This window comes from Equus przewalskii, chromosome 25, assembly GCF_037783145.1.
Source record: "Equus przewalskii isolate Varuska chromosome 25, EquPr2, whole genome shotgun sequence".
Classification (NCBI taxonomy): domain Eukaryota; kingdom Metazoa; phylum Chordata; class Mammalia; order Perissodactyla; family Equidae; genus Equus; species Equus przewalskii.
The window spans coordinates 31,778,233-31,804,247 of NC_091855.1; the positions used below are offsets into that span (position 1 = coordinate 31,778,233).

Consider the following 26,015-nt stretch of genomic DNA (forward strand, 5'->3'; position numbering starts at 1 on the left):
TTCTGGGAAAGGACGAGTGATGTGGGCACGTAAGGTGAAAACACTTGGAATGGCAAGGGCAAAAAATAGGAACAATTCCTTAAAATGCTTTCATTTACTATTAATGTATGCTTTTTAAATAAATATTTTGGGGAACTACATTATCACAAAATTATACAAAATTTTTTACAAGTATATACATAAAGTATCAGAAAACAGACTTTACACTCACAAGATTATAGTTATACATATATATTCTCACATTCTGAAAAAACATTCTCAACTCCACAGAAAATAGTTATTGAAGATGATTTTTTAAATGTAAAAATTAGATTTAGTATATTTTAAATGACAGACTATATAATTACAGAGATCAGATGGGTAAACTGCAAAATAGGACTAAACTTTTGGACTACTGAATTAAAATACAGAGTTTCGTGTGTGGTTTTTAAAACTGTTAAGGCAAGAAGTGTCAAATGCATTAAATAACAAACAGATCACTGATTTTAAAGACGATGTATAGTAGTTTTTTGAAAAGTAAAGCTTAAAGTTGGTTAGAAAAGAGTGAATTAATGCAAAAGGGATAATAAAGACTCAGACATTCTCAGGACCAAATTAAACTAATTATAAAAAAAAAGGTCATTGACTTGCTTAGTAGTATACCCAAGGGGTAATAAAACCACGTGTAAAAGTCCATGTTTAAGAGTGTAAATCCAGCAGTCTCTTTAGTGGCCGTTGCTCTTCCATTGAGAGAAGAAAGAATTAACCAGCTATTAAACCATTTAAGTTGCACTTGGCTGTGCTGATTCCAAAGTAAAGGCTTGAAACATCAGAAGAGGAAAGACAAAGCACACAAGAGCGTAAAGCTATCACATAGTTAGGCTTGGGTGACATGACAGTTCCACTTCATTCTGAAAGTTTACTCCATTGAATATAAGGCATTTGTTCATTCCAGTGTTACTTACTAGAAATGCTTTACATCTCTGCAGGAGAAATTTATTTTAAATTGTCTTTTCAGAAATTTAAGCAGACTTTTAGTATCATTTATAAGTGGTTACATAGTTGCATTCTCATAATTCCACTATGAAGAACATAAATGGGAAACAAGGGCTTAAGTGGTTTAGGTCAGCCATATAAGGAAACAACATGCTAAAACCGGGTTATTTTTTTCTATTTAATAGACACTGCCTGGAAACACATTTAAGAGTTTGTTCCTATCTGTCAGTTGCTGTGGTTTATGGGCAAGCTAAGGTTGATTCTAAAACATCTGTTAGATAACTTGGTCTAAAATGAACCACCATCAAAAAGGATCACAAAAAAGGAAGGGAACAAGTGTGGCTAGTGGTATGCAGTGGGTGGCACCAGAGTGCACAGTGTGCTTTGGCATGCATTTATATACAGAGATGGGGCTACCAGTGCCAGGAGAAGTCTCAGGTTACAAACTCAGGAGCTTAGTGAAATACTGCACACAAAACTAATTCTCTGGGTTAAAAATAAACAGGGCAGAATATGTGGCCTCTCGCCGTTACTCACCTTCCCTTAGCTGGTGGTGAGTTCCAGCAAGGTAGTTGTGGGATGACTACTTAAAACCAACATGACTGGTCGTCAAACTGACAACAGGTTAAAGCTGTCTGACCAGGCTGGCCACTGGGAAGAACAAAACTGCAATGGAAGCAATTTTACCCTGTATAGTTTCCTTGCTTAAGGGTACAGTTAGGGTTTCTACCTGCACTGCAATGGAAATGGAATTTCTCTTTCGCCAAAAGCTGGCAAACTTGACTCACAAGGACAATTCGAAACTGCGACAGGCTCAAAAATGGAGGGAGAGAATGGTTCAGGGGAACTTTTTCCCCTTTAATTTACTGATGACTCCTTTATGATAGAAATGTAATATTAGTAAAGTCTAAAATTTGGCTTAATTTAGGAGAATTCATTGATGTGAATAATGAAAGAATATGATCTTATGTTTCAAGCAAAACAAATGCCTTAATCAGTCCTTCAGACACAGCTGTTCAGAGCTTTAAAACTGACCAGGTTCAATCACTGGTTAGGCTTTCTCTGATGTAATTCAGCCATTTCTGTTTTTAGTATTTACAAGGTGTTAGACATAGAAAACTGAGATCTCCAGAAACCTGAAGGGGTCTGTTACGCTACAGAGATGATTAACATTAAAATAAAGATAGGACCAATAGAGCATCTTAAACTTCTTCACACTTAGAAAAATATATTTTTAAATAGCAGTCTACGTGATTTTCAGTCTTCAGGAAACTACAGATAGGGTAAACCACAAATTCCTGAATGGCAAGTACTGATCTTTGGCAGCATTTAAAGTGAATAGAAATAAAGATCTAAGAGTTCAGCCCCAATCTACCAAAAAGGAACTTCAAAAGACAAGTTTCACAAGTGGACCTGTGCTCATTCCTTTTGGAAGTCAGCCTACGGGGTGGCATACGTCTAACTAAACAAATTTTTCCAATAGAAAAAATGCTATAAAAATTTTATTTCAAGAGTTACTAAATTGTATAACTTTGTAAATGTGAATGCTTTATATGTTAAACAAATGTTTCTATAAGACTACATCTTTAAATATTCAGTATTCTCTCCCAGTTAAATACTGTTGCTATGTAAAACCTTAAAAAACTGTACACCATTGGAAATGATTGTTCGTCATACTACTTTTTCATTAATGAAGCTGTAATTTTAATTTTTCAATTATAGAGATGTCTTCTGAACATAAGACTGACAGCTCAAAAATGAAAATGTAGCATTCATATACTAACTTTGGATTTGTTCCTGAATTTAAAACTGCCAGGAGAGAAATGTCGTTTATAGAAAAGGCTTTATTAATGCTTAAGCAGCATTATATTCTCCAGTAAAGCTTGTATGTTTCCTTAGGGAAAATGTTTGCCTTTTGAAAACTGTGATCCTTTAGGGTGATGGTGTGTTTCGTTTCCTTTTGTAAACACAAGGATAAAATACTTCATTAAACAATGAACCTTGAAAATAAAATCTAAAAGAAAAACAATTTTGCTAAAAAGATGAGAATTATCCAAGTTGGGGTTTTAAGGTTTTGGTTTGCTTTCTGAGGAGTGCTCTCCCCTACACCTCCCAGCAGGTCTGCCAAATCTGCACACACCCCAGAAGTGGGGGGTTGGCTTTCACCATCAAGTATTTATGCAGTCCTTCCTTGAAAAGTAATTATCTGGCAGTGTATGAATTATGGACAAGTTATCCAGTGCATATCGAAAATATTTTGAACTTATCAATCTTCTATTTTGATGATTCTGGGCATTTATCTCTGTTACAATCTTAAGTTAGCACCACTTGACCATGCAGGGTTTGGTTCTGTTTTGTTTTTTTCTTCTTTAATTCTGGTTTCTCAAGGCTGTTAATTTATATAGAGTCTTCTCAGCATCCATATCTTTCAGTGAAGCATATGTACACATTTCCAGACAAATAAACTGCAATCAGAGAAAAAATTGCAGTGAGTTCATTATATTTCTAGATTTTCAGAAGTTTTTCAGTTGAGCTTTCAAATCATAGGTGTATAAAATTTTTCCTCATTAACTCTTTTTATTATGTATTTACATAGTATGTGACTCCAAGGAGCCATCGAGTTATGCTACCTTATTATGATATTGACTAGCTGAGTCCATAAATTGAAGCTGTAGAAGCAGCGGTATTAAATCTCTTAATAACTAATAAAGGATAGTCTGCTCTTACTGAGCTGAGGAAGTAACCAACCTGCAGTCATCACCTCCAGCACTAACAACATGTCGATCACCACTGGTAAATCGAATATTTGTCACATGGGGTGAATGACCCAAGAACCTTTTGTGCTTTGCCTAAAAAACAATGAAAAACAAACAAAGCTGAGGGGGCTGGCCCGGTGGCCAAGTGGTTAAGTTCACGCGCTCCACTTTGGTGGCCCGGGGTTTTGCCAGTTTGGATCCTGGGCGTGGACATGGCACCACTCATCAAGCCATGCTGAGGTGGCGTCCCACACAGCACAGCCAGAAGAACCTACAACGAGAATATACAACTGTGTACTGGGGGGGCTTTGGGAAGAAGAAGAAAAAAAGCTGAGGTGGTGATGCACACAACAGTCAAAGGTTCCTATCAGGAACCACAATCTCCGTCAAAAAGGCTATGGAGAGAGTAAGCAGTCAGGACCACAGCCAATGGTGAAATGCTTTTCCAGAGTTAGTAACTGATCTGCACTTAACACAAACCAGGTTATTTGGGCAGGGCAGTCAGATGTCTCCAGGTACTCTGAAAAATCTTCCTCTGAGGAAAAAGCACTTGAAACTTGGTAACTGATGAAAGTTTTGATGAAAGGCTTATCACAGCTTTGTTAGCATAAGTTTGCAAGGATGGTGTTACTTTGGGGCAGAGGGAGATAATTTCTAATAGTTTTTATTTCAAAGTAATGGATTTAGGAAGTTGGAAAAAATTTTAGGAACACAGGTATTTTCAAATCAGGAGACAATAACATTTTAGCTATTATGTGGGGAAAAAGTACTGATGGGTAAATTGGGAGTAAATTATATAAAATACTAAACCAAACACAAACTTACAAATTTTTCAGGACATGGGAAGTCAAATAACTTAACCATGCCAAAGTCATCTCCTGTTACAAGGCTGACTCCTGAATGAGATACGCAGGCACAGTTAACATCGGCTCTCTCAGCATGTCTGGACCAGATTCCCATAACTTCATCTCCTAGAATACTAGAGAGAAAGTAAAAGAAAATCCACCAGAGCAAACACAGATAGGTTTACCATACTAGAAAAGTTTCTTGGCAATTAATCTCTAAGTACCTCATTATGTTATTTAAAATAGAGGAAGTAAATTATGATAAGGCAAAGTTATCTAGAGGGCTGAATTTCACCTGGGATGTTAACCCTCCCTCCACACTTTTTCTTAATGAAAATCAATAATTACAAGAGTTTATACATTAAAGAATCCTTTACAAATTCAATTAATACTTTATGAGAGCTGACAGAACTACTTTTAAAATGAAAAGGAGTGCATATGCTATAGGAATTTGATGGCATTTTCATTGACTAAAAACATGGATACTCATGGTTCCCTGTTACACAGCCAGCAAATTTTAACACATTTCTAAGGTTTCATTTCTAACAGCTGCAAGATGGCATTCTTTTAAATAGAAAAATAATACCACTGCCTAACAGTACCCAGTATGTGTTTTTATTGTCTGTTATTAAATCTATGTTAAGGAAAATATCAGGGCATCTTTAAAGTTATAACTTTGATTTTCTTTCTTTAAAAGAACTGAGAAAGCATGGAAACATGTTCAATCAAAAGAGGTCCCAGCATGAGCATATCATTCTCTTAGGAAGAATTCAAGATATGTTAATAAACACAAAACTCTATCACTATTCCCTAGTGAAATGGCCCTAACTGTTCAGAAATAGGGTTTTCCAGTTTTCCTAACTGACCTTCGCTCAGTTCTTCCCTTCTGAGGATATGAAATGTTTACCTAGTCCATGTAGCCCACGTAATTCGGTTAATGGCAGCCTGATCCAGAAGATGTTTTCCCGAAGGCACTTCATAGACACGCCGTTTGTAGCAACCAGTGGAGACCTTTCATCATATTAGAACGGGACAAGAATTCCATTATGTGAGAGGCCAAATCCAGAAGAAGTTTACAGCATACTAGCAATGTGCTACTTGATTTACATTTCTAACATTAAGAATGTAAAAAATGACTACAAATCTGTTAGAAAAAATGGAGAAAAGGACTGATAAGAATAGGATAGTAAAGAAATTACACAGAAACAGGGAATAGTAAATAAAGGCACAAGTTCAGAAGCCCTGGCACTCAGGAGTTTTACATGCATTCACTAACAAAATGTGAAAGCAGAACTATTCTTGTAAACTGAGTATACAGTATTGGTACATACCTGGAGATACCTGCTGTCTGCAGAGAAGTCCATTTGAATGACAAAGCTTGGAATGTCTTTGCAGTAGCTGATTCTGTTAAGGGTGGGGCCCAAGGTTAGGTCATAAAAATCCACTGAGTTCTCACTAGAACCCACTGCCAGAAACCGGCAATCTGGACTAAATCTGAAAACATAACAAAATATGTGAAAGATGCATTAGACCACGTGAAATAGTAGAAACATTTTAAGACCAGTGACTTTCCCTTTCTAGTTCTCGAAACTAAGTTTATGTATGATATGGGTCAGACAGACTGAGCTGATAGACACAACTGATTATGTATTCTGACACATTTGTCTGTATTACAGGAAACAAAAAGCTTTCTATATTTCACCTCAATTTTAAATGGTTCCTGAATTTTCATCTCCTAATTCCTTTAAAAAGTCTCAGTTTTTAAAAAGCCAGTAACAATTACATATTACGAAGTTATGTAATTCACTAAGATAGTCAGGATCATCTGGAAAGATTGTGTCTTAACAGATGAAGAGACACTACTTGAAGCTTCGAAGAAGTTATTGTAAAAGACATAAAATACTATTTGCCTCGTGATGATGAGAAGAAGTATGGGACAATTCAGTCTTGTGAAAACATTCCATGAGTCTTGCCGAGGTACCTTAGGGACACCGAGGGGCTAAGGGCAGCCACCATTACTGGTTCATATACTGAAGTGCTGAGGAAGGTTTCAGTGGTAAAAGGGTTCTTACTGGTGAACAGACCTGGATTCAGTGCGCTATGCTGATCACAAAGACATGTTCAGTAAATGACGGCCTCTGTGGAAATAAGCTTAAGCACTGAAAAATAAAGGTTCAAGAAGCATCTAATTGACATTCTAGGGCACAGTAGATGTTTAACGAATACTGAACTATATATTCAATGGAGATTATGAAGAGAAATAAGAGATGTTTGTGGTTATAACTTCAGTTTTCCAGGCTGCCAGTCCTGAAGGGCAGATGGGAGATAACTCCTGGCAGGATGAACTTACTGAACATGTCCAGTGTGATACTTACTCATCAAACATTCCCTGAGTACTTGCTATTATAAGGCACTGTGTTTGGTTGGTGCCCAGTGGACTCATAACTTAGCAAGGAGAAGTAAATAAGTACATAAACAGCCGTATTTCAAGATATAATTTATGATGTGATAAAATGCTACAGGCACAAGGAACCTTTTCTCAAATGCAAGCTGGATCACTTAAGAGTATACCAGAAATACTATTCCATTTGTTGACTAACCTGATATCATGGATTGCACATCGTCTATCTCTCTTCTTTCCCCATATTTTTAGAGAGCTCACCAGTAAAATAATAAATTCTCCATTTTTCATTCCAATAGCCACCATGTCCCCTTCAGGGCTATAACACACAGTACGAGCAGCATGTCCCAAATTCACTTTGTTTAACATCTTCTGCATAAGAACCAAAAGAGTCATAGAGAACTACATGAAGTAGAGTACTTACGAAGTAAGCCAATTTCTCCCCCAAATTCTCAACATAATTCTGAGAGTTCAAGTGCTAGCAATTTAGAACTTTTCTTCTTAGAAACTGTAACATCTTTTACAATTTTTTTGTACCTACATTGTTTGTACCTACTTTATCAGCAATATCCCATAGTCTCACTGTCCCATCTTCTGCAGCAGAAAGGAAGAAATCCCTGGAAGGATGTGTTGCTAGTCCCCATATGGGTCCATCCACATGACCATTAACTAAAATATTACACGCTGCATTTTTCTCTCCAACTTCAATTATTTCAGCATTCCTTGTCCCAACTAGTATCTTGCCCTGAAACACAAGTGGGACCAATATATTTAATGTAGTACAACAGGTGCTCTTAATAATATAAGAAAGACCCTGTTGCCTTATGTGATATGGTGATTTATAATAACAAATAGATAGGGGGCCGGCCCGTGGCCAAGTGGTTAAGTTCACGCGGTTTTGCCAGTTCCAATCCTGGGCACAGACATGGCACTGCTCATCAGGCCACGCTGAGGCGTTGTCCCACACAGCACAATCAGAGGCACTCACAACTAGAATATACAACTATGTACTGGGGGACTTTTAGGGAGAAGACAAAAAAAAAAGATTGGCAACAGTTGTTAGCTCAGGTGCCAATCTTTAAAAAAAAGAAATAGATATTTGGTCTTAGTCCCCCTTTTCTGGCATAGAACTCCTAAAACCCTTAGAATTTCCTAAGTGATGAGCGCCACAAAGGTGTCTTTTGTTATGTTAATGAGGTGACTTTTGGACCCCACTCAGGGATGGGGGCTGGTTGCCAGGAGACCCAACCATCTGATTAGAGGGTTGGAACGTGCAGTCCTACACCCGGACCTCTGGGGAGGGGAGAAGGGCTGGAGATTGAGTTCAATCACCAATGGCCAATGATTTAATCAATCATGCCTATGTAATGAAGTATCCATAAAAACCCAAAAGAACAGGATTCAGAAAGCTTCCCAGTTGGTGAACACGTGGAGATGCAGGGAGAGTGGCCTACCTGGAGAGGGCATGGAAGCTCCGCGCCCCTTCCCACACACCTTGCCCTATGCATCTCTTCCAACTGGCTGTTCCTCAGCTACATCCTTTTACGATAAACCGGTGCCCTAGTAAGTAATATGTTTCTCTGAGTTCTGTAAGCCGCTCTAGCAAATTAATCAAACCCAAGGAAGGATGGGGTCATGGGAGCCTCTGATTTATAGCCAGTCAGTCAGAAGTACAGGTTACAAACTGGATTTGCAACTGACATCTGAAGTCCAAGGAGGAGTCATTGGAACCTCCAACCTATGGCTGGTTGGTCATAAGCACAAGTGACAACCTGGGCTTGCGACTGGTGTCTGAAGTAGGGGGTACAGTTCTGTAGGACTAAACCCTTAACCTGTGGAATCTGATGCTATCTCCAGGTAGACAGATAACCTACTTTCAGAGAACTTTTTGGTTTGAACTAATCTAGCAGCACGCCAATCATCAGTTCCTGCCGAGGTTTCTATGACTAGAGGTACACCTGCATGAGCACGAGGCTGGGCTGCATGTTGAGAGTTCACACTAAAATACAGAACTTTTCTCTAAGATGATACATCTGGCTTCTCCAATCATCAAAGTTTTGACTTTGACTATGATATTTTAATTTAATTGAGGTCATATTGGCTTATAATATTGTGTAAATTTCAAGTGTACATTGTATTTCATTTTCTGTATAGACTACATTGTGCTCACTACCGTCTACTTTTTATCCAAAGACTACGATATTTCAGTCTGAAAATCTTCAAAGAGTTAGTCTAAGTGCATTGGGATTAGAAAAAAGTATTGGATTTTAGTTAAAAATAAGTATATAAGCTTAACTATTATTTAATATACAAACTGAGAATAACACATTATATAATCTATAAATACACTGATTATGACTGCATGCATGGTCAAAACTTTTTACAGAAATGTGTATTTTTAAGAAAAACAGAGACAGCTGCTCTAATCAAAATGAGTCAACTAGCAAGGAAATGCAATTCTACCACAGTTGAATTAGCAGATTCAGGAAAACACAGGGTTTAAATACAGTGAGTAGACAGAGGGACGCTTCCCATCTCCTGCCCTGCGCCCTGCAGAGGCTGCATCTGTGCCCACAGCAGAGCGGCCTCACAGCAGCAGGACAAGGCAGAGTCCCAGCGGCAGGCACCGCCACCTCTGCAGCATTCAGTCGAGTTGCAAAGGGTGAGAGAACCACAGAAATAACTGTTCTCTGTTTTCTGCCGCACTGTAACAGCTCAGAGAACATCTTACTTTGCCTCTGCACACAGAACGAACACAGTCTGTGACTTGTCCTGTCTCAAGCCTGAAGGCTCGGCATCGCCTCAGTTCCTGATCCCACAGTTTGACTGCTCCTCCTTCCTTTGACCTAAGTAAATAAGAACCCAAACCAAAATAAGCATTATTGACTATTACAAATAATTTTTACTGTAAACAAATACTGAATTATAAGCAGAATATTAAAAAAGGCCCTGATTATAATTTACTTCTTATATTCTCCTAAACTTTCTATGGCAATTTTAAGATATACTCTCTCAGTTAAACACTCAGTTTAAACAAATTTTACTTTATGAAAATTCATTTTTCTGACATGAACATAATTTTAGACTCCTCATATATGTATCCTCTCTCATGGTACTTCTTGATTAAGGAAATGCACAAAATGATTTTTAATGTCAAAAGGATAATAGAAATGTAAGGCTAGATAATAGGATTACAGATGCTATAAAATATATTTTTAAGGGCCAAAAGAGAAGCACATTTCTTTCCTACCACTATTATTAGAACATCCTCCTGAAACAGGTTTAGCAGCCTACTAAAGATTAGGGGCGTACAAGGCTTGACAACGTGTGGGAAACACAAGTGTCAGAGTAATGTGTAAAAGACAAAATATCTCCTGTTTACAGTTTTTCTCTTGGAAGAACTGGAAAATGCATTCCTTTATTTTCTGCTAGACGAATTGCTTATCTTAGGAAAAACACATTCCCATGTACCACGTTACAGTCTTCCTTTATGTGAAAAGCAAAAACTACTGCCTTCGAGATTAACAAGTATATGTGGGTTCTTTCAATCCTGCGTCGAAATGTACTTCCGTATTGGTCATGTATACAGTATATTTTAACATGCATATGAATACGTTGGTAAGAAATCAATTACACTATCTGGTTTCTGTTGGAAGACTGAAAATCACTCAGAAAAAGGTTTCTCCTCAGACTTAAATTTTGAGGTCTTGTATTAAACAGCTTTAATTAATAAATTTGCTTCAAGCAAAAGCAAACAAGGCAAAGTTTGTTCCTAGCACCCTCTCGTCTTTCTCTAATGCAGCACTATGCATTGCACCCTGAGTAGAGTTTGAACAAAAAAGAAAGCAGGCATTCAAGATGCATCCTGGGTTCAATGGCAAAAATTCCCCCATGGGTCAACTCAGCAAATACTTATACAGGCATATAGACATTAAGAAAATCAATTCTTAACTTGCAGGATAACTACCTCAGAAAAATTACCACTCAGTTGTTGGAGTTTAGGTTTCTCTACAATGTGAAAAAATTGGAAGCGATTTAAGACCAGAAATAAGAACCAACAAGAAGGCAGATAAAAGGCAATAAAGGAGAAGCATATAAGGAGGAGGGTCAGAGAGGATAATCCATATAGCTCAGAAATGATTAAAAAAACTAACTGCAAACCTCAGGTAGATCACAATGCATATTCAGTAGGGCTGTAAAAAGAAAGAGGACTCACGGCCTTTCCTTGCCACCAGTCACAATAAGTCCGTCTCGCAGGGTGGTGTACATGGCAAACACAGGCCCATTGTGAGCTCTGGCCACAATTCTACACAATATGTGATCTTTCCACACACAGACATCTCCACTGATGGTACCTGTAAACGTCAAGTTATTCTGAAAAGGAGTGGGGAAGGGGGAGATAAGTTCAAACAGAGTTCAAACAGATGCAATTCTCTATGTGAGTGCGCGCCTATCTCACCTTCTTTGATACAGAGAGCATGGTATGGTGGGAGACAGTGGACTCACGAGTCAGACAACCTGAACTCAAGGCTTAGCTTTGCCAGGGCCTCTTCCTTTCCCAGATCTGCTGCTCATTAGCTGGAGTAACCTTAAGGAGGCTTTTAACCTTTATCAGTATCAGCTTTTTCACATGTAAAATGAGGGAGTTCAGTCTCTAATAATTCTAGTTTATATTCTCCCTTTGGATTACTTCTCTCTAGCTGCCCAAGAAATAACTTAAAAGTCATTAATAACTAAGTGAAAAAAGAATTGGAATAGGAAGTGAAAATAACTTTTTATTAGGTTTGATAAAGTATTTTGTCACAGAAAGTAAAACTATTATCTATAACAAAATTATATATAAAATTAACATTTGCCATGATTTCTTAAAATCAAAGTAGCAAAAGTTAATGCAGTTCTGCAGTCAATCCAAAATAAGACAAATCTGATAAGGTAAGAAAAGTTTAATAATGCTTTAGGTCACTTTGGGATTGCAATCCTGATACAGTTCATTCATGGGGAATCTGGAGAAAGCAAATCCCGTATCATGTGCTACTTTCATCCCATTGTAGCTCCACTTTCAGAGCAACTAGTATAAGATCTTTCACCAAAAACAATATGGAAAGAACCAACAGGAAAATAAGACTTTGAATTATAATGAAACAAACTGAGATTTCCTTTAATCTTTCTTAGAATATTAGTTTATAGGTTTAATTTCCCTACAACAATTTAATGTTACTCCAAATTCCTCAGCATTTATGCTTATTCTCTATATCCCATATGTGGATAACAATAATTCTATTTGTTATCCAGGAGCATCACTAACTCGTGCCTCACCTGTGATTAGAAGGTAAACGCTTCAAGCGTAGAATCCAGTATTTTACTTGCCCTGCTCTTTCATAGCCCCTAGCACAGAGAACATTCAACGAGGCCTGAACTAAACATCAACCCACCTTGTGATGTAATAAAACATTCTCATTGATTGCATTGTTGCTTCAAACATAAAAAGTCAATTATGACTAATATTTTCATCTTCAAGTTTATTTTCTATTAGGAATGGGCGACTGACTACATAAGGAGTTTTATATGTGAAGAAAGTTAATCTACATGGGCAAAGTAAGGGCCAGAAGCATTTGAATGTGTGGGTTTTTCTTCGGAAAGGAATTACTGGTCTTACATTAAGAATCCCCAAAATATTTAACTGAAGTTTGACGTGGCACGACCAATATTTTCAAAATGTTGAAAAACATTTTTCTCAAAAACACAAGTATGCTTAAAGGTTCAAAAATTATAATTTTCTTCCCTCAAGTATCACATACCCACATAAACGCTTCAGTAAAGAAATCCACTTAGGTTTTTTGATGCACCAAAGGATTTAAAAAGCCTGGTCAGGGCAGGGTGTTAAAGGAAAGCAGATGTGGATTGTAAACCGCAAGCCCAGATGGGATGGGGGAGGGGAGAGAATGGCTCTTGAACACTTTCTATTAAGCCCAGGAACTGTGCTCTTCTGCTTCTTCCCCTAAAGGAGAGACACTGGCCCAAAGCACCACTAACCACGTGATAAGCAGTAAGTTAAGATGACAGAAAGCAAGAGAAATCCTAAACTCAAGTACCACCTTAAACACTTGAAAATTACATTTCTTGATTTATCTTTCTTTGATTCTGACAAATTTTTAGGACCTAGGAGATTTAGGGTGACAATTACAAAATTAATGAAAGTTTCTGAGAACGGCAATGGCCCAAGGACACAAATGTTTCATCATAATCCTTCTTCCTCATTAACTTTCTTTCCCACACTCTGATTTCTGAAAGAATCAGATTCTGAAAGATGAAATACATGCATGACTAGGAGATATATGAATGATTGGTAGATTACAGTGCCATAGAAACAACATTAATGTGGCTTATCTAAGGCAAGAAAATTCACAGTAGCCCAATTTACATATTTCAAAGTTACACTACCACATGCATTTTAAGAGACATACTGCACCAAATGCAACAGCAAGCATGGTCTGCATCCGGGCGTCTTCCAGTGTGCTCAGTAGCCCTTTTTTGCTAAGAAGAGCCCTTCCTGCCAGTGTCCAGAACTTCACATGTTTTACTCCGACAGAGACAAACTGAGAATCTGAATCTGGCCGGAATTCTGCCACAAAAATACGTTGGTTGTGACCAGCTCTGCTGGCAATTTTGGCACCTGATAAAAAAGATACAATAAAATCATCTTAAGTTAGTGTAAGAAATAAGCTAATTTTTACAGGATCAAACAGTTATTCAAAATATATAGTTCAAGAGTCTGGCCTGGTGGCCTAGTGGTTAAGTTTGTGTGCTCTGCTTCGGCAGCCCGGAGTTCACTGGTTTGGATGCTGGGCATGGACCTACACACTGCTCATCAAGCCATGCTGTGGTGGCACCCCACACAGAAGGACTAGAAGGACATACAACTAGGCTGTACAACTACGTGCTGGGGCTTCAGGGAGGAAAAAAAAAAAGAGGAAGACTAGCAACAGATGTTAGCTCAGGGCCAATATTCCTCACCAAAAAGCATACCTTAAAAAAAAAAAACATATATATATATATATTTCAAAAAACAAACGCTTATAAAGAGAGGCTATGTCCCTTGCACTGCTACTTCGCAATCACATGATGTACAATGTAGAGGGTCCTTTTTACATATTTTTGCAACTGATGTATGTATTTATGGAGAGCTTCATAATCAACTAAGGGGCATTTTAGATTTTAGAAACCATTAGCTTATTTTTTTCTATGTAGCTCTATGAATTTCACTTTTTATAGTAGCTATGGAACAGAACATTTTTACCTGAAGCGTTAAGTAATATTACCCTACTGATCTTCCATTATCACTTACAGTATACTTGATTTCCATTCTTGATTAAGATTCTCCATAACCAATCAAATAATAATTAGCAAAAGTCACTTATATACATAGTTTATTACTGAAAGAAAAGAGCAGTAATATTAATAACTTTCATTAATTTATGTTTTGTGAGCTTAAAATTTCACTGGTTTTTGTGTGTGTGAGGAAGATTGGCCCTGAGCTAACATCTGTTGCCAACATTCCTCTTTCTGCTGAGGAAGATTGTCACTGAGCTAACATCTGTGCCAGTCTTCCTCTATTTTGTATGAGGGATGCCATCACAGCATGGCTTGATGAGTGGTGTGTAGGTCTGCACCTGGGATCTGAACTACAAACCCTGGGCCGCCAAAGCGGAGCAGGCGAACTTAACCACTACGCCACTGGGCCAGCCCCTTCACTGGGTTTTTAAAGTAGAACATACAATAACACCAACTGTGTATTATGCATTGTGTAGGGCTGTAGTGAATAATGGTTTCAATCACCAAGTTACGGCAAATATCGAATAAAGAATTCACACTACCCAAGTATTATTTTTAAAATCACAAAGACAAAGAATCCTACCTTCTTGCCATCTCCAAATGGTAACAGTATGTTCTGGGTCAAGTCCCACAGACAGTAAGAGTTTGCCAGTAGCACTGAAGCTGACTGAACACACTCCCTTGGAATGGTAGCATCTTAGTATAGATAAAGTCTGCTTGTTCATTGCATCCCAGATGTGGATGGAAGGAGCTGTAGCTAAATAAAGATAAAACCCAAAAGTTGTAATAGACCTTTTACAAGTGTTTCCATTTCTAAAGCTTAGGATTACTTATCTCTGAAACATGGAAAAAATATGTACCAAAGAAACACTGTGTACTTAAAAGAAAATAGTTCAAAAGTAAGACTAAATTTTTAAAAAAGAATAAAAGGGAAAAGGAAGGAAAGGAAAAAAAAATACAGAATACTTCTTAAGGCTATAGTCCAAATTGCACTTTTGAGAAAACAGCATTTAGAAAGGCAATGGCAATCACGACTTTAAACAACTCCTTAAAAATAATGCATGTTTTAGACACATGTTAAATCTTTATATAATTATGTGGAGAAATATACAAATATTATATAATAATTAAATACCAGGGTATATTCAGTACTTATCTGAAGGAGAGATGAAAAGCAAACAAACTGAGACAGCAACAGGTAGGAAACCACTTGAACGATCTCAAAAGAAATTTCCAACCATATAGATACGTGGTAAAAAGCTAAGTTCACATCACTTTATAAGACAGTAGTTTGGTTTTCTTAAACTGGATTTTATGGGAGAAATAAAGCTGTTAACCTTTAAAAAAAACTCTATTTGTTGTTATTCATCTTGGGTAACTGTTTCTACTGCTTAAAAAATTTTCCCAATTCTCTGCATTTCCTAAGTTAAAAAAACCCCAAAGCTTTGCATTGTCCTTATGTCATAAATAAGTCAATTCAAAAGCTAACTCAGTCTCAGAAATTAAGTAATTTTAGTAATCAAAATACTAAAATGCATTTGCTTCAAATTGTAAATCTGCTACAAATACTGCAAAAATAAGGAAATGTTAAATAAGACAAGCTGCCTTAAAATCATTCGATGAAGAAAGAAATTCTGGTCTCTAAAGAAAATATTCTGATAAATTTAGACTATATTCTATCCTATCTACAATTTATAGTATACAATGATAAATTAAATCTGACAAGTTCTTTAAACAAAGCAATTAAAGTACATTAAACCAGGAATTTGAGTATCATTAAGTAAAAATTGTTTAAAGATTTATACAACCATAAAAAATAAAAACTACATGGAAATAGACATAAAAGTTTACCATACAATAGGCTATTTCTATGTGAAAAATTGACCACAATAATTTAAGTACTAGACTAAAATTAGAATTTTCCTCATTAAATAAAAGTCAAAGGATATGAGGGACTGGTAAACCTAATCTCAATAAGGAATTTTAGGTGGTTTAGATCTAAAATGCAAATATATACTGGCAGATCACTCTATAATTTTTTGCCAGTGATAAATATTATATAGATTTTCTGTGATATAGAAACATTTTCACCTGTTTACAAAAAGCACTTCTGGGCAATCCACAAACTACATATGCCTAAATGTGATGAGGTAGATAACGGATTTTCAAGAAACATCACTCAGTTCTTTTTGTCTCCAAATTTAATAAGGCACAAATTACAAAGTTTCATCCATCTAAAATTTAAATAGCAAGTAATCTTAAGTAAATTGAATTAATGAGCTTTTCAAACATTTATAAAAAATTAAACAACACGTAAGTGAAATAAGCCAGCGAGAGAAAGATAATCTGTGTATGACTCCACTCATATGAGGAATTTAAAATTATGGACTAAGAACAGTTTAGTGGATACCAGGGGAAAGGTGGGGTGGGGTGTGGGCACAAAGGGTGAAGTGGTGCACCTACAACATGACTGACAAACATTAATGTACAATTGAAATTTCACAAGATTGTAACCTATCAATAACTCAATAAAAAAAAAAATTAGAAAAGCTAAAAAAAAAAAAACAAATTAAACAACACGGTAAGAAGCTTATACCAGAAATTTATGTTTTAAAACTTATAGGTATGACTATTATGGGACTGTTACACATTTAGACTGTTCTAAACTTACACCAATAACGTTCTATGATTTAAATTTGTGGAAATTCTCAAGGCCTGACTTACTATAGAAAGATCAAATTATGTTCATTAAGTACACTTTATTTTCTCCTATAATGTGAAATGGTCATTCATCATGCTAGACTAGTGTGGATCCCACTCTTACTCCTCCTCTTCCTGTAGGCCACCAGATCTGAGTGCCTATCCTGGGCCAGCATGTTCCAAGGGACATCTCACACTTTCCAATCCCTGCTTTTAGGCAGGTATTTTGTTTTGTTTTGGTTTTTGTTTTTTAGGAAGATTAGCCCTGAGCTAACATCTGCCAATCCTCCTCTTTTTGCTGAGGAAGACTGGCCCTGAGCTAACATCCGTGCCATCTTCCTCTACTTTATATGTGGGATGCCTGCCACAGCATGGCTTGCTGAGCAGTGCCATGTCCACACCCGGGATCTGAACCAGCAAACCCCGGGCCGCTGAGAAGCCGAACGTGCAAACTTAACCGCTGGCCACTGGGCCGGGCCCTAGGCAGGTATGCCCGGCCCCTAGGCAGGTATGTTTTCACATGAGCTCAGGCTCAGAGAAGTTAAACCACACACAACTCAGAGGTGGTAGAGCCAGCAGTGGTGTGCTGTCATCAGTCCCCAGATCCTGCTCCTGCTCTTTCCATCATGTCAAGCTCTCTCTGGAAAATCAATCTCACCACCTTTTCATAACCCCTCTTTTTTTTTTTTTTTTTTTTCCTGAGGAAGACTGGCCCTGAGCTAACATCTGTGCCCATCTTCCTCTACTTTATATGTAGGATGCCTGCCACAGCATGTCTGCACCTGGGATCTGAACCGGCGAACCCTGGGCCAACAGAGTGGAACATGCAAACTTAACTGCTGCACCACCGGGCCAGCCCCTTCATAACCATTCTTGACTTTTAGTCTCCAATATAGAGATTCCTTTAAACTACTAATAGGATCTCATACGAGTCAAAGTTTTAAAGGATACTCTTTCTCTTTGCTCTAGTTTGCCTTTGATGTAGCATAATAAAAACCATATTTTAAAACAAAATTGTAATATGGGCCACTAAGTGGGCTAATTGTATCTTTCCCTTCAGTTTCTGTAATAGAGAATTCTTTGCCACACACCCAACATCCATTCCCTTTCTCTTTTTTTTTTTAAAATTAGAGCACTATTTTTTTTTTTTTAAGACTGGCACCTGAGCTAACAACTGTTGCCATCTTTTTTTTTCTTTTCTGCTTTTTCTCCCCAAATCCCCCCCGTACATAGCTGTATATTTTAGTTGTGGGTCCTTCTAAGTTGTGGCATGTGGGATGCCGCCTCAGCACAGCTTGATGAGCAGTGCCATGTCCGTGCCCAGGATCCAAACTAGAGAAACCCTGGGTCGCTGAAGCAGAGCGTGCAAACTTAACCACTTGGCCACGGGGCAGGCCCCCCTTTTTTTCTTTCTTAATAAAGCTCCAATTTTATTCAGGAATCCACTTCTCCCTCATGTAGTGCAAGCTATTCAGGGGAAAGACACTGCATGCTCAACTGATCTCCCACTCTCCACTCCCCCACCCCTGACATCAGTGATTTAGTTCAGTAACCCAGATTTAAGCCAATCAGCACATGGGATTCCCCTGGTGTCTTCTTAGTACAGGGTTTGGCTCATGTCTTAAAATGACTCAGGCTAAAAGGAAGTACTTTTAGGTCATGGATTTGAAAAGTGTTTTTACCCACTTTCCCAGTGGATGAAAAAGCAAGGAAGCATGTAACTCCAACTGCTCCTGGAAGTTCTTTTATCACCACCAATGCAGTCAGCCTTATGGGTGAAGCCACTGCTGTGGATGGCAGAGAAGAGACGGGAAGTACACGGAGCTCCTGCAGCAGCAAACTCAGACCACCCTCCCTCTTCACTCGTGCGTGCTAATGAATTTCCTTATTTTTCTGTCGTAGAGGGCACACAGTACACTACCAAAGTACACTACTAATGGACAATTGCCTATTGTGACTAATAGTGACCAAGGCCAGAGAGATAGCTCTCTCTCCTTGAATTGCCTTAAAGATCAAAGATGTCAAATTCTTAGCTTCCGAAAGTCTTAGGTGGGCTGAAAAAGCTTCTTCAGAGACAAGATGTTCTCTTAAGCGTCTACTCAAAACACATCTAAGGTATTCAAATGGTAATTATATCATATCTTTTCTAATACATATATTTACTCTCCCACATTCCAAAGTGACAATTTCAAAAGCTTATCCCCCACCTATTTCACCACCTCCTCACTCAGAGCGGATGAAAGGGAGAAAACAGAAGCCATCAGACAGGAGCTTCCTTCTTTTCCCACCCCTAAACCTACCAGTCTTCTTGCATTTGAACCTACACTCCCGTCATTCCTTATGTCTGTGGATAAATTGCTCCCTGCCCAACTATTTCTCCCAAAGTATTCCCCCATCTCATTTAGCCAGATGCTCAAGCAAAAAATTAACAGTGAGCCTGATTCCTCACTTTCTGTCATACCCCCACATCCAATTCATCAGAAAAGACTGCTGGCTTTACCTTCAAAATATATCCCATATTCATCTAGTTCTCTCCATTTTCACTCCTACCACCCTAGTCTAAAAATGTCTTTCGCCTGGACTACTATAATAGCTTCCTAACTTCCTGATTATTTCTCTTTCCCCTTTACATTCTCAACAGAGGGGAGAGTGATTTCCTCCAAGTATACATTAGACCACATCATTCCCTTGCTGAAAGCTCCCCAATGATGGACCCTGCACTTGCCATGAATCCAAACTCCTTTGCATGACCTGCAAAGCTATGTGTGACTGACTCCTCTCTCTTGCTCTAAGTCCATCTCAGAGACCTTACTCTAGTCACACTGACGTTACTGTTTCTTGATCCAGCTTTAGGGCCTGCACAGGAAAGAGTTAAGGGTTACTGTCATCAGAAGGGCCTGCTAGCTGGGCTAGCCCTTGGCTAGTGTGGCTAAGACTCTGACTTTTGAAATGTTCCCTATGTTGATGAGGTTGTTTTGTCCACCCAGGGCACTGAATACCTGCTATCTTCTGGGAGTACGGTATTACAGTAGCTGTGGCTTTGTGCCTATGTGACCAGCCGCCCAGTAAAGACCCCAGACTCTGAGTCTTATGTGGACTTCCCTGGGCAGAAACACTACACCTGTGTTGCTGCATCTGAACACTGGTGGAGGAAGCAGGTTGTGTGTGACCCCCGGGGGAGTTTGCTGGGGGAAGACAGAAAGCCTTTGCCTAGATCCTCCAGACCCTATCTGACATGTCTTTTTCCCTGGCTGATCACTGTAATAAGCTAGCTCTAACTATCTTGGGGTCCTTTGATTCCTTCTGGTGAATCACTGAATGTGTGGGTGGGTCTTGGGAGTCCCAAAACAGGCCTCAGCCTGGAGCCCCCAGATCATCCCTCGGCTATCATTTTTGGTATCATTAGTGGCCTAGCTAAATGTTCCCACCACTGAGTAAACAAACATTTTCTTTCACTGCCATCACCTTGTTTGTTGTTTATATTACACTTATTACCATCTCAGCCCATGTTAGTTTTAAAAATTTACTTATTTATTGCCTGTCTCCCTCTAGAGCAGGAGTCAGAAAATTTTCCTGTAAAGTGTAGATAAAAGGCAAAATTGAAGATACTACGCAGGTACTCGTGTAATGAGAAAAAAATGTCCACAAAATTTTTATTGATAAAACTCACTGAAAATGTTTATAAATACAGATCTACTAATGAGAAGAATGAAATTTTTTTGGGTGGGAGTTAATAATTCACTTTAAGTGGGTTCAAAAATTGATTGCAAATGTTCATCTGCTAATGATGATCTGTAATAATTTTATATATTTCAACTTTGAAAATGTCTCAACATAGACAGGTACTGCCAAATACAAATAACAATCCACAAGCATGTTGATTTTTAACTGAGCATATTAATCACTTGGAAGGCATTTAGAGAATTCTATCAGGGTCGCGTCTTGATATTTGCCTTTCAGCAAGTATTACATTATAGAATAATCACTTTAAACTGAAGGTTAGAGGAAACTTCCTCAATTGTATAGTTAAATAAATTTTTGAAATATGGAAATTTTCTTTGCACTTGCATCAAGATCTGAAAAATGCTGCTGGAACTGTAGTCTGAGCTCAGAAAACATATTTGCTGCAAATTTGTGGGAATGGGCACCTCGATTCCTGTTTTAATTTTTGACAGCATGGGAAGTGTATGATGCAGTTTGGCATTACCTGTGATTCAAATATTAGTTGTCATCAAATGACTTTATTACAGTATAAGTTTCACATATAAGAACTGAAATTGTAACTTCAAGTTGAATTCATTAAGAAACATTATCAAGTCTGCAGCAAAAACTAATTTTCAAAGCCATTCTGTTTTCCATAACAGAGACTGAGGACAGCTATTCTCATTCAGAAAAATTTCAGCCTTGGCTCTGAGCTCCAAAAATTGCAAGCAAACTTTACCACTGCTAAACCACTGAATTGCTGTGGGGATAGGCTGAGTCAGGATATTCACCTTCTCTTTCTAACAGAAATTCATGGAACTGATGATGGTTAAGTCTATGAAAGCAAATGAAGTTAACTGCTGACTCTCAATAACAAAATACTGAGATTCAATAACACACGATAGATTGAAACATTTTCTAGAGATCACCTGCCGATTAATAGCACAATGAATAATCATAGACTTTAAACACCTTAAATTTTCATAAGCTTCGTAAACTTAACTAACTAACCCTTTTGTCTGCTCCACCTCCACACATATTTTTACTACCATCAGTTGTGATACATCTTAATATATTCCATTTCAGGTTGTACTAAATTACTGTTTCCTTAACTTCTTTGAAAATATTATCTTTTGTAGTTGTTCCAAGGAGATTATTTATAGACACTAACTCTTCAGCCACTCAAAAGTCAGCACTGATTCCTGAGATAAACAACTGCCAACATTTGTCCACCAATGAAGAGCCAAGGGAAACCAGTCAAAAGCATTTTTTTTTGTCTTGTTTTTAATTGACTATTGATGCTATACCCAATGTCCTCAACTCTTTTAGCAACGGTTTTTCCCAAAAAGCTAATACTCTTAACTAAGTTTATTTTCTCTGGACATGTCAGTAAACAGCTTTTCTTGATTGGCTAACAAATGAAGCATTCAGAAACTTACTTTGGTTCTAGCCTCATTTTATTTTTTATTTTTGTGACGAAATTCTTTTGTGATGATATATTCTATTTTAAACTTTCCAATTTTTCAGATTGTTGCTTTCCTGTGAGTTGGGAATACTGTGATGAAATCTAGGGTGAAAACGTTGACATATACATTGTCTTCTTTTAGCACACCTATAGTGTCATTGCATAATAAACACAATGTTTTACCATCTAATTTGATAACACTATAGTCCATACTTCACTGTGCCTTAAAAGTGTGACATGAAAAGCCCACTTCGTTTCTTCCCCCTTGTTTTGACATGATAGATACATAGTGGTTAAAAAATAAAAAATCTTGTGGTACAGAGATACACATAGCACTTAATATCTGTCAGGTTATAACTGCATCACTGCAATTTGTAGTATGCCAAGGCAGCAGTGCAAATCGATGACAGTGTCATATACAGTCTCTGTTGCAACTATTCAAGTCGGCCATCGTAGCACAAAAGATGCCATAGACAATATGTTAACTGAATGAGCCTGTGTCCAATAAAATTTTATCTATAGATACTGAAATTTGAATTTCATATAATTTTCATGTTTTGTGAAATTTTATTCTTCTTTTGATTTTCTCCAGCTATTTAAATTAGTAAAAACTATACTTAGCTCATGGGCTATAGAAAAACAGATGGTGGGGCAGATTTGGCCCAAGGGCTGTAGTTTGCCAACCCCTGCTCTTGAGTGTAACCAAGAGAGCAAGGACCTCGCTTGTTGGGTTGAACACATTTGTAGTTGAATAGTCAAATCACAAAATCATGCTTTACCCTAGGAGGGGAGGGAAATAGATACAAATCACTGGGAAATGTTTCTTATCAAACTGCCAATTCTTACTAAATTACGTAACTGAAAATTGAGTTGAAAAAACATAGTTATTATAATATCTAAAAACAACTAATAACAGCTTTTCTAAATTCACAAAGTCATGGTCAAAATAAGAATAAAAGTTATTTAAATCTTTAAATGATCTGTTGATCTAATATGTGCAATAACTGGGATGTCATATAAAAATAATAAATTTAAAAAAATTTTTAGCCAATAAAATTTATTGATTCATATTTAAGATTAAGTTTTAATCTCACCTCCACTCTTAAGAATTATAGGATACTGGCAAGTTAATACCTACCATGAAGAATTCTTGTGATGACTAAATAGGCAATACATGTAAAGTACTTACCACGGTGCTAGGCACTCTAAAAAGGTCAAAAAATATTAGCTTCTTTAAAAACACTATTATTATTATTGCGGATTGGGCTCAGTATCATGCCATTAAAATGATGCATTTATTCTTCATTAAAAAAAATGTAAAATAGGTTCCATATCTTATTACTCTATAAAAATTTGAGCTTCATTATTAAACAATATAACAGAAAATGATAAATTTTCCTTACCTGACATATCTGCTGAATCACCTATAATGGAAAAGTAGCAGAAAAATAATTATCCATAAATACTAAAAGTAAAATTTGTAAAAACTCAATTATAAAACAATAATTTTTAAATAATTTAGATAATAAAGTATCATATATAAAATTTATTTTATTACATGAAATTGGATAAACTGTTTCTAAGTGAAGTCACTAATACATTTTAACATTCTACATATCTGAACTTTCAATCTTTGGATCAATATTTTATTTTCTTAGTTTTCAATGAGTTACATGAAATTTTAACAACTTTTAAAATAATATTGATATGGTTTAAATTGATGTGACCACTATTTTGGTTACAAAGTGAACTGTTAATAGACCCTTTAGAGTTTAAATGTTTCTCTACTTGCAGGAAAGAATTAGATCTAAACTTTCTGAGAGAAATGATGGCAAAAATTACCATATAACTCAAGAAAGAAAAAGTTCTTAATTCAGGCCATAAATTAACCACTTTTTAAGTTTTTTTAACTAAATATTTTCTGTATGATTAAAAGATCACCAAGAAAGAAAGCACGAGAGCCTATGCTCCTTATATTTGTGTGGAAATACCTCATTAGCCAAAATTTTAAGTCTTTAGAAAGAAAGGAAGGAGTAAACATTGAGGAATCCTTTCAAGATAGATGGTCATACTTTGCTTTGGTAGAGCCTTATAGCCCTAGGAAATAATGATTTCAAGGACATATTGATAACATAGGCCCATAGTGTTCTGACCAGGAATATGGGAGAAAAGAGAGGAAAAGTACTTGATTCTGCTGAGCAGACCACTCAGGAAATACCACTTTTAGTTCTGAACATGCTCTGATAACAACCAAATGGTGAGAAGACTGGAAACTATGCCACATGAAGGATGGCTGAAAGACTGAGGGTTTTTGGTTTGAAGAACAGGCTTGTCCCTGCATATCTGCAGGGCCTGGGACAACAGTACAAATAAAGACCTAAATGTCATAGGCCTAAATATTTTAAAGTTATCAATCAAGATAAGATTATTAAATTAAATACATTCCATCCTCCTATCTTGACAAATACACCCCTGTAATAACCTGGAAGGCATGGTTCAAATTCAGAACTCCTTAGAGTTTTGGGCAGCATGATATAACCTTATACCACTCCCAGCTTTATCCCACACCACAAGGAGCCATGGAAGCTCATGTGTGGTTATTCCAGGCTGCAGATCAAAACTCCATCATCACCAACCCAATGAACAGCTAACCCTTGACCATTTCTCAAGAGTACCCATATTGGTTATTCAATCTATCATTAGGAGCATGGACTCAGAGAAGAGGCTCAAGCAGGTCCAGATGTAGGTTTAGGACTATTTGACAGAGAATTCTGGGATTTCAGATATGCAAAGCATGGTCCAGTGGGGAGGAAGGTTCCCCCATGGAAAGCAATCCCTTTGCTCTCAAGTACTCTTTGTCTCATGGAATGTAGTTGGAGGATGTCCAAGTGGGCCTTCTAAAAGGGAAGTAGTAGATTAGACTCAGGGAGAATATGATAGTTCTCTCCAAATACTGGAAGATAATGTCATGGGGATAAGTGATTAGCTGTTCTAGGTGCCCCAAGAATGAGGATCAATGACTTGCAATTAAAGAGAGATCAATTTCTGTTCTATATGAATAAGCACTTTATAACAGAGCTTCCTAAGGAGAAGTTAGACTATTTTGTCAGGCATTAGGTGACGACAGGGTTTAGGCATATGTAAGAGGCCCTTAATCAGAGATGTTATACAGAAGATTCAAACGTCTAACGATAAACTAGATAAAATGATATATTTGGCTCTGAGATTCCAAGATTCTAGACAAGAAAAAATAAAAGTCTGAACATAACTGACTAAAATACCACAAAAGCAAATATTTCAATTCCTCTATAATCGGTATGATTTTTAACAGAGAAACATAAATATTTTAGGCAGTGTTTCGTGCTTTGCAGGTATTTCACAAACTTGACAGGCAAAGTAACTACTGATTCAATTCTCTTTAGGTTCAGAAGAGAAAAAGTCCCTCACTCTTTGGTCTTCTCTTGAGTCTTACACTTAACTAGTCATCAGCGAAGAATTTTCGTTATCTGTTTTCTGGAAGGGTACAAGTGGGGCAAGGCAGGGGGTAAAAACAGGGTCTAAAATTCACCTCTGCAGTGCTGCACTTTGACTTGGAAGGAAAGAGAGGGGAGATAATTAGCCACTCCACATTCCCTACGGTGTTGCCTTTCAAAATAAAAAGAATACATACATCAAATCATTATGTTGTACATCTGAAACTAATATAGTGTTATATGTCAATTATATTTCAATACAAAAAGTAAGGAAGTGGAGAAGAGGGTCAAATTTCATAAAATATTTGTGACCACAACATTTCTTAATCAAAAGAGAAAACTACAGCACTAATACGTTAAACAAAC

At 37.2% G+C, this 26,015-nt stretch overlaps 1 protein-coding gene across 11 annotated transcripts in view; it reads right to left on the minus strand.

Annotated features, from left to right (window-relative positions):
* Window positions 1-125: 125 nt before the first annotated feature.
* The window catches only part of EML5 (EMAP like 5), a 140,252-nt gene continuing 114,362 nt past the window's right edge, over window positions 126-26,015 (minus strand). For 3 of the 11 annotated variants that reach the window (XM_070593562.1, XM_070593563.1, XM_070593561.1), the window contains exons 31-42: window positions 23,580-23,600; window positions 14,893-15,066; window positions 13,442-13,650; window positions 11,194-11,351; window positions 9,709-9,823; window positions 7,534-7,722; window positions 7,177-7,349; window positions 5,908-6,070; window positions 5,484-5,587; window positions 4,557-4,710; window positions 3,724-3,824; window positions 2,207-3,440 (exon numbers count right to left, since the gene is read on the minus strand). In XM_070593562.1, coding sequence (XP_070449663.1) covers window positions 3,404-3,440; window positions 3,724-3,824; window positions 4,557-4,710; window positions 5,484-5,587; window positions 5,908-6,070; window positions 7,177-7,349; window positions 7,534-7,722; window positions 9,709-9,823; window positions 11,194-11,351; window positions 13,442-13,650; window positions 14,893-15,066; window positions 23,580-23,600 — 1,598 coding nt within the window. In that variant the 3' untranslated portion in view covers window positions 2,207-3,403. Of the gene's footprint in view, window positions 3,441-3,723; window positions 3,825-4,556; window positions 4,711-5,483; window positions 5,721-5,907; window positions 6,071-6,486; window positions 6,680-7,176; window positions 7,350-7,533; window positions 7,723-9,708; window positions 9,824-11,193; window positions 11,352-13,441; window positions 13,651-14,892; window positions 15,067-23,579; window positions 23,601-26,015 lie in introns of those variants that run through there. The other 8 variants (XR_011532892.1, XR_011532886.1, XR_011532887.1 and 5 more) reach the window with 7 other exon arrangements.